The following is a 9,810-nucleotide window of genomic DNA, read 5'->3' as shown; positions in this document are numbered from 1 at the left end:
AATTATTAATGTCTGATGCTGCAGGAGCCAGAGGCTTCAGCGCACACACACACACACACACACACACACACACACACACACACACACTACTGGCAGGAAACCCATCGCATGCATTCATCCGTGCTTGACCAGTTGGAAATTCAAAACTCTGATTTTATTTTCTGTACATGAAAGCATCGCTGCAGCAGAGCAGAAAAGTTTTAGCTCGATGTGTAAAATGTTGTCATGTTGAATATCCAGAACAAAACAAGACCGTCTAGTTTTATAGAGTTTTACCAGAAAGTTTCCTCTGACAGCGTAACTAGCAACACAGCTACCAAGTAAAAGATGCATACTAGTATAAATAATAATCAGAATACTAACATGAATACACTGAAAACCCATAAGTTCTGCATTTCTCCCTGAATAAGATAATAAAAGAACATCTCAGTCAAACACACTCAGATAGAAATCTGAGTGTGTGCACTTTCCCACTACAATAGAAGCACTCTCCACACACACACACACACACACACACACACACACACACACACACACACACACACACACACACACACACACACACACGATAAGGGATGCACCTAATTATGGAAACTCAAAATTCCAGGTAATTTTCGCTCCTTAGTCCGGTTCCGTACAACGAGCAACAACGCTTTAACACACAAAGGTTCATTAGTGGAACGCATTAATGAACCGCGGTTCCCCAGGGAGGTCATTATGACCCGTCTGATATTTACTTAATACAACTGAGAGGGGAAGACCAGAGGCTTCTTTCATCTTACAGAGGTGTGTGTGTGTGTGTGTGTGTCTGGAGGATAGCTACCACACACACATACCACATCCCTCTCATCTAAAGTATTCATTTAGACCCATTAGCCGACTACACTAAATAGTACAAGGTGAATTTGACCTGGGGGGTCATCGTGAAACTTTGATGCAACTTGCAGAAATTCAGCACAAATATACCCTAAACAGAGCAGGGTGTGTGTGTGTGTGTGTGTGTTCCAACCATTTGCTTCTCTTGTTTCTCCAGCGCCACTCGGTCCCTGGTGATCTGTCTCTGAGTGCCGCGGAGCTCCTTCGACTGCTCCTTGATGACGTCTTTAGGAAACACAGAAGCATCGGCTCAAATTAAATAACAGACACAATATTAAGATCTAAATATGGCCACCGTCACTAAAAATAAATCCTAAAAATGTGATTATTTCCTTTTGTAAGCAGTTGAAAATGTGAGATTTTAGATCAGTTGCAGGTGAACTCCATTGATTTGTGTCATGAGTGCAGCTGTGCTTCAGCATGAAGCCTCAAACACGCAGCCCGAGCGTTAATACCCAGCGTGAAAGTCCAGAGTTGCTAAATATTACAGTCATCTGCTGAGTGTTAAAGTGCTCCGACAGCCACAGGAAGGCCAGGATGAGTCAATCAGCTGTTAACACATCCGTAACGTAGCATCATGTGACCAGAAGTGACCCTGAAGTCACAACCGAAAAGATCTGAAAAAACACGATTAGCAGTTTTAATCTAATCTAATCTTTCAGAATCAGATTATTGATTTGTGTATAACAAATATAGTTTTTGTTCCTCCGAAGTGTTTTTAAATCTCTAAACCAGAATATGTTGTCTTTGGGCTGAAGTTTAAATGAAATGTTTAAAACAAATCTGTGGAAAAATGAATAAAATAGACCCATCGTTGTAAACAGAATAAATGTGAGATTTCATGAGTCATGCTGAAACATAACTTTAGAAAATGGATAATAAACTGCTTCTTCAAACACAATATTATATTTAAAATAAAGCTCAAACACCAGAAAAAGAAGTTAAAAGCTCCTGAAAACTTGACAGAGACACGTCAGCCAAGCGGACCTCTTACAGGAGCGAAGAACAAACACGTGAAAGGTGACGTGCCGCCAACGTCTCCAAGTGGGAGGGATATCGTCCTACAAATACGTGCGATCTAACCCCTCCACCCATTACCAAATCTGCAAACTATCCAGAAACCTCTCCAGCCATGTGACCTGGAGGAACAAAATGACCCCGAGTTCAGAGTCTGGTGGACTGAGAGGACGAGACAGAAGCTCCAGTTGAAGATGCTCCTACAGCTGCAGATGGAGCGGCGGTCCTGGTGCACAGTGAGTAGCTGATGATCGGTGCGGGTGCGGCTGGAACCACAGGGATGGGAGGAGAATGCGACGCCAGCCGAGCCCATTTCCACACCTGCTACTCTGATTTAAAGCAATTCTTCACATGAAATAAGTTTGAGAGCCATTGCAGGAGACTAATGTGTTTTTATTCTAAACCACTCCTGAGAGCCTCTTCTGAAGCAGAATAATTGATTCATTCATTTTCAGAAAAACGGTGTCAGAATTTTCCATCTTGACCCTGTCAGACTCACTGAGCTGCCTGGAGGAAAATAACACTCAAATATTTATACAGGCAGGATTTTCAGGAGTTTTTAAAGTGACTTTTAGTCAAATCAGCTGAAAAAGCAGCAATGAATGATGGGAAATGTTGTCCCTAACAACCTTCCCTTTAAATTACACCTTTATTACATTTTCAGTGACTTATTTTAATACCAGTTAGGAGATATGCTTTACAATCTATTTCTGTTTAAAAATCTAAAGTAATCTAGCTAAATTATTGAATGAGGAAAGTAATTTTGCTACTTTTACCTTTTTAAACTAAACTCGCACTGTAGTTTCCCTGTTTAACATAGCAGTGGACACACACACACGCCCTTTTCTCTAGACTTATCCCAACACACAGGGCCAATATAATCAACACATCGGGTGCTAACGAAACCGTAATTATTAGTAACGATAAGGGGGACATTGTAATCCAGCTACATCGTCAACCCGCCTAAGACACCGCGAGTTTGACGGGTTTTATCGCTTCCTCCTAGTCAGTAACGTGCCGGGTGACTCGACAGGATCGAAAACAAGTTAAACAAGTTTCGTACCGAAGCTAACTTTAGATGGGAACGTGACAGCAGGCTAGCACCCGAGCTAATAACAAGTTAGCTAGTTTTTTTGGTTTTGTTGGACACAGCAAACTTACCATCGACTGTTTTCTTCTTGAATAAATTCGCCATTCCGCTGCTCTTTTCCTACTTTAATACAAAATAAAACTCCTGTGATAATAAAGCATTTAATGACTCCCGTGACGAACAGCGTCGTTGGGGCGTCAGACCGGACGGTGGGTCGGCTGCAGCTGTCTGTTTCCTGGTTGACTTTCTGTTGTGTTGTCGGAGTTCCTCCCGCAGCTGACTGGTTCAACGGTTCCGGGCTACGTCACAGCTGTGCTGCTTTCAGGGACACTCGGTGAAATGAGAATGTCGCCCTTTACAACTCAACACAGAGCGTTTGTTTTTAAAAGAAAAGAAAAACAAAAGGTCAGGTGGACACACTCTCGCATCCAGCATTTATGCTCAGATGATCATTTTATAATGTAAAGATGAACCCAAAAGGGAAACGATCGACAGCTCTACTGTGCGCATCATCCATCATTTAAAGACAAAAACATAATTAAACTAAAACAGAAAAAAACATAATCAATGTCTATAATGAAAAGCAAGTTTTAACTATCCTAAACAAGATTTGGCTTTCATTTTATTTTTTGGAAACTTGCGTTTTACCCTTTTTAATGTAACAACAGTCAAAAAATTACATTTTTCAAGTAGTTCTTGAAGGCAGCACAGAAAAAGGAGGCTTTTAATTGATAACAAAGAAGCGTCATTTTGTTAAAAAAATAAAACTAAAGTTGTAGAAAATGTATTGTTGAGTATGTGAATTATATCATTTTGAAGACTACTACCAAAATAGAAAAAAATATTAATCCAACAACCCACAGAATTAATTTATGAAGTTTTTCCATGTGAGTAAATGATTTAAAATCTGTATTTAGGCAGACACAGAACAGTGAAATGGATTTCTTTTGTATATCCCCCAGGCAGAATCATTCCCAGCTCCATTTCTTGCCTTAATATCCCCATAGAGTACTTGTCCATCTACTCCAGTTTACATTCACATATTCTTATTATCTTGCTTTATATTGTTGCTGAAAGGGAACTTTGTGAGACTCTTGAACCATAACCAACTCAATTTTGTTTGTCTGAATTGGAGTGCAGGTAGGAGGAAGAAGAGAAGATGTAACGTGGATGAGATCCCATCCTGATACAAGCCGGGACGTAGGAGAAAGAGGTGACTTTGAGGAGGATGGGTAGCCCTTAGCACTTTTAGTTATCTCCGCGGAGGTGAGTAGAGTGCACGGTTGCCTCTTTGTGCTCCAGCACGTCCTCCTGCAGGCGTTGTTCTTGTTAAGGTTATTAGGCAAAGATGTTTAGCGCTAATCAAAGGAGGACTGTGGGGACCCCCACTAAACAGCCTCATCATCAGAGGGCGCCGGTGGTGATAAATGTAGCTCCAAGCACCCAGAGGGGCTGCTGGCACTAAGCCCGTCTCTCATTTGGTTGCTGCAAAGCAACACCAAGTAAATGACATTAGGTGCTTCATTTTTTTACCATTTAATTAAACACATTAAATATCTGATCAGTAATATTGAGGCTCCTCCCTTTTATTTTATGATTGCATCTTTTTGCTGGGATTTTTCTTATGGCGAGCACTAACAGGAAAATTAAGAAATTTAAAGGCAAAGAAACATATAAAATGTTTCTCCTTTTTATTTATTTTCCCAGCTGCTTTTGTGCTGATTTGTCTTTTACTTTCTCCTCTTTCTTCCATCCTGTTCTCCCCCTTTCACCCTGTGATCTAGCCCCAAGCTAACAGACGCATGGTGTTAAAGCACTAACCACGGAGCGCCGGCGTGCCCACCTCGCTCAGGGAGAGAAACGATCATGTGTGAAATGAGATCTCTGCACAATCAGGGGGAGCTGGAGCCATAAAGCACACCAGGCGTTGAGGTATCATCAAACAAGTCGTACGAATCTCTTCACTTGATGACTTTGCAGTTGTTGCAGTCCAATAACAGCCCTTTTACTTCTTTTTACAAACACATTTCTGGACATTTAAAGGTGTCCTAGCAGTGGTTCTACTACACTGTAAAAACTGATTTTCAAGAAGGTTAAATAGCTGCGTTTTTAGACACTTTATCTTATTTTAGTCTAAAACAATCTTTCTTTTCTGCTAAAACAGCACTATAAAAATTCTGAAATGTGATAACAGTTTCTCGTTTTGAGTTTTAAAAAAATAAACACCGATGGGGTAAGCAAAAGTTGATTTGCTAAAAATCTTAAAGACAAATTTACTGAGAACTTGTTATATTTATTTATAATTGGTCAATCTGAGTTTCACATGCAGGCTGAATGTGAAAATACTCTTCTATCCCGGTTTCCTGCATTAGCCGCCATAGGGAGCCTAAGTCGCGCCCATCTAATTCCGGACCACGGATCCCCAAAAGATCAAAAAAATGAACGCGAGTCAGCGGGGCGAAAAACGCTATTTTCTAATTCCGCTTGTTATGTGCCATGGATCTCACATATGATGTCTGTGAATTTTAAAGAAGCTTTCTGATACCAAGAACTTGCTTATTTTTGAACGGGGTGGGGGGTGGGGGCGCTATTTTAGGTTTTGTGTGAAAATAAATTCAGGATTACAACACAAAGGGAAAAAGAGCTGTAAGTTCATCAAACTTCAAATCCTTCCCACAGGAGGAAAAAACACCATAAATCTGGTCATGTGGTGAGTAGCAGCTAGGCTAGGGGAGAGGGGATTATGTGGTGATGTCACATATGCGACGTGCCGATTTCTAGTTTGTAATCATGCCAAGTACGAACTTTTACAAGCTGATAAATCTCAAAGTACGTGACTGCCGTGGTCGAAACAACATCATTACTTTTCATTTAAATTGCAGTACAACATGTGTGTGATCCAGGGCGTAAGGCTAAGCGGATTAGAAAAGAGCTCTTTTAGCCTCGTTGGCTTGCATTCATTTTTTTTCGTTCTTCCGGGGACCCGTGAGCCGACCGGAAAGGGAGGAGACTTAGGCTCCCTGTACTTCCTGAAACCGGAGCACCACAGCTTTCTTCCCCAGATTGATTCACAAGATCTTAATTTATTTTTACTGCAAATGTACTGAAAAACGAGTCTTTTATCATTTCAGCTGAGGTATCATTTTGCTTTCCTGCTGGCCGAGTTTTTATCACTCAAAAAAAGAAAACGTAATCACATTTAAAACTTTCTCACCTTTTATCCATTACAAATAAGATTAATTTTAGAGTAAAAATAATATAAAATGTACAAAACAAGCCTCTTTTATTCTTTTCTTGAGAATCAGTTGTTGCAGTGTAAACACTTTCCACATTCCAGCAGCAGGCGACCCTGAATCACTGATTTTTCTGTTTTATGACACACGACTTCTATAATTCACCAAAGCTACAGAATTGACTGTATGTTTTTATGATTTATCTTTACAATAGACTTTCACCACATTCCCCACATGCCTCCGCCTCAGCCAGATATTCTATAAGCAAACCATAAATTCTGGATCATAATGAGATACAACCATGAATACATTCTGTATTCTTACCTTCATAACTGACAAGTAATTGCGGGCTGAAATATGTTTGTTTGCAAGCACAGAGAGATTTGGGGGCTGTGATGGGAGGTGTGGGACTTCAGCAGCTCCTCTGGCGCAGATGGATGGAGGGTTCGTCGTTGCTGCCCAACGAGACGCAGAAAATAAAAAGATGCTTGTGTGGAGAAGAAGATGGAGTTATCTTATACGAAGAAAGAGTTTCATTGAAAATGAAGTTTTCTGTGAGTGAGGCAGCTTCTGTACCGTAAGATCCCAGATCATTAGGATCATTAAGTTCTATCATCAGGAAACTTTCAACATGAATTATTAATGAGAACTTTTGTTGGATTTCCTAACAAAGTGGAAGAGTGGAGCGAGGACATATGGCTGCCAGCAGGTGTCTGAGAGCCAGGGACGAGGCGGAGGACAGTGAGACGGGGAGGTAGCAGCGGGGGGGCAGAGGGCAGGGGAGTTTGGGACGCTCTCATAAATCGACTGAGTGACTCCACTTCGTTTTGCCCGTGGGACAAATCTAGAGGCGCTCGCCAGCGCTGCTCAGCACCAGGGAATTGTGGGTAATGAGAGATTATTTCCTCCTGTAGTGTTTGCTCATCATCACCCCAGCCTCTTCACACACACACACACACACACACACACACACACACACACACACACACACACACACACACACACACACACACACACACACACACACACACACACACACACACACACACACACACACACACACACACACACACTGGTTTGTTAGTAAGGTCAAACAGTGAGATGTTATTGTTTAAATCTGCAGCTGGCACACACACACACACGCACGCACGCACGCACGCATGCACGCACGCACGCACGCACACACACACACACACGCACGCACGCACGCACGCACACACACACACACACACACACACCCTCTTCTATCCACAGGTCTTTTTCAGCCTGGGGATGCCGATCTGTTTCAGGGTGGACCCTACATGCATCAAACCGGAACCTTCTTTACCCATTTCTGTCTTTTTTAAACTCCCTCTTCCATTTCTGTGGTCCGGCGTCCTGTTTGCCCCGAGGCCCGGCTGCTGTGACCAAAAGAAGTAGGCTGGTGGTCCCAGCAGGGGCCGGGACTCAGGCAAGCCATTAGCATGGGGGAACCCGAGTCATTACGGCTGGAAGGGCAACGGAGGACGAGTCCTTCGCTCTGCAAATGAGGGATGATGTCTGGGAAGTCGCGTGAAGAAGGTAACAAAAGAAAAGTGGAGCGTCCGAAGGCATCGTCCATCCACTAGTTTATCTGACTTCTTGTTTTTATGCATGTTACCAGTGGTGGTGCTTCACATTTTGTCAACAATGTACCAAAAATGTCGTTAAAATTAAAAAATCATGGTGGAAAATGATGTTGGAATGAACTTTCTTGTCTAATTTCACACACATCAACAGCATGAATCCAACAATTGTAACAATGTCCTGTTCCTACGTTAAATCTGCTAAATCCGTGTCCTTTTTCTTCTAAAACAAACTTTTCCCTGGAAGAGGAATCCCTCTCCTTCACCACGACCCTGCCTTTTGAGTCTCCATCGTTCCATTAACTCGTGCCCGGCAGCCTGGGTGGCGTCTATTATCTGCTCACATGCAGAATGGGGCTTAAAGTGGGAGGATGGACTGAATAATTATGTGCTTTTCAAGCGGGGTCAACATGCTGACCCTTAACTCCACATTCTGCTTTGTAAGGGATGCGCTGCATTCATGCAAACACACGGGTGCATGCGTGTCCGCTGTTGCAATTAAAAGTTTCTGTTCAGTTTTAAATAAATGTACAAAAGTGGTGAGAACAATAAAAAGGAAAGAAACGCAGAGCTAATTATCCTGTTTCCAGTGATTTTTCCCCTTGGCTTGACATTTAAATTTTATTTCCATTAACTTACAAATGAAAGTCTTTTCCTCATTAGAAAGGCACCAACGTGGAAGCGATTCCCTTCTTTATGTTTCAAACTCGTTTAAGCACACGACACGTCCTTTAGCTTAAAAAAGAAAACGCCTTCATTTAAATAAGAATTTTGTCCCCAAACTTCACTGATAATGATTAAAAATCCTCTCGAATGGCATCATTTCTTGTGTTTGGAGACGCATTAATGATTTTTTAATTAGACCCCTCTGCTTCCTCAAACACACGCTATGAAGACGAGAGTGTCTAATTAGTGTGTGCAGCACCACTAAAGCACTCGCAGCAACACACCAGCTATTCACAGGTTCATGTTCAGGATCTGTAGGCTTGAAATGCAACGTTCAGACAGCTATGAAAGCTTCGTCACATCAGGTAAAGGTTCAGGTAGATTATCTTTGTTTAAAGAGCAAACATTATGCAAATCTCACCTTTTACATCGTTTTCGCTGACACGAGGGTCTTGCTGTCGCTATAAACCCCCAAACGAGATAAACACCATCCACTGGTTTTCTGGAGTTATGTACCTAAAACAAGTTGTTTGAAAAAAACCCTCATTTGTGACATCACAAACTGGGAAACTGGACTGGAACCACCTCTCACATGCTACTCTGAGCCCCTCCCACATATCGGAGCCTCTCAGCTTATAGCAGTCAGTCCGGGGATAGGTGGGCATGGCCAGCTCCAGGTTGGTTACTCAGCCATGAAATGGCTCATTCTGGAGGATACTGAAAACATCAAGAATCAACCAGCTGAAATCGCTTTATGTGAGAGGGATTTAGTGCAAAGAACTTCAAAAACATGCTTTGCATCGACCACAGAATTATTACAACGTAAGAAAAAAGTCATTTTATGCCCTTTAAGGAGGATCCTTGGTTTATAGAATGTTTGTTTTTTTCATTTTCAAAAAATAAACATGCAGAGAAAGTTTTCTACACCAAATAATTTAATACAACCTTGTTCTTCTCTATTTTTGAGGCTGAAGTTAAGAACATCTGCACATAAAGGCCTCTATATGATCAATTCTCTCATCTGAATATGCAGCACAACTCAGACCGCTGCTACATCTATCTGAACATCATCTTCATCTCATCGTAATCATCTCCATCCTGTCACATCCAGAGGAGGCCCAGGCAGGTGTGCGATCCTGCCGCCTCTCCAGGGCAGAACAATCGTCTCAGCCACTCCACAAAACTCCTGATGCTGCACGCTGCCTAATGCGAGCTCTAATCATCAGTGGTGCTCAGCGTTATTTCACACCTGCTTCATCAAGTTTCCGATAATTTTAATTAGGAATGCGTTTTTTATCTGATTTTGAAGCTAAGATGTTCTGGA

General features: G+C 41.9%; 1 protein-coding gene across 1 annotated transcript in view; it reads right to left on the bottom strand.

Moving 5' to 3' along the window:
* Positions 1–3,272, bottom strand: part of chmp2ba (charged multivesicular body protein 2Ba) — a 7,288-nt gene extending 4,016 nt beyond the window's left edge. The window contains exons 1-2 of the mRNA XM_015965532.3: positions 3,055–3,272; positions 1,010–1,101 (exon numbers count right to left, since the gene is read on the bottom strand). Coding sequence (XP_015821018.1) covers positions 1,010–1,101; positions 3,055–3,088 — 126 coding nt within the window. The 5' untranslated portion in view covers positions 3,089–3,272. The remainder of the gene's footprint in view (positions 1–1,009; positions 1,102–3,054) is intronic.
* Positions 3,273–9,810: the final 6,538 nt, after the last annotated feature.

This window comes from Nothobranchius furzeri, chromosome 14, assembly GCF_043380555.1.
Source record: "Nothobranchius furzeri strain GRZ-AD chromosome 14, NfurGRZ-RIMD1, whole genome shotgun sequence".
NCBI lineage: Eukaryota > Metazoa > Chordata > Actinopteri > Cyprinodontiformes > Nothobranchiidae > Nothobranchius > Nothobranchius furzeri.
The sequence above is the reverse complement of the archived record's forward strand: the minus strand, read 5'-3'. Positions and strand labels throughout refer to the sequence as shown.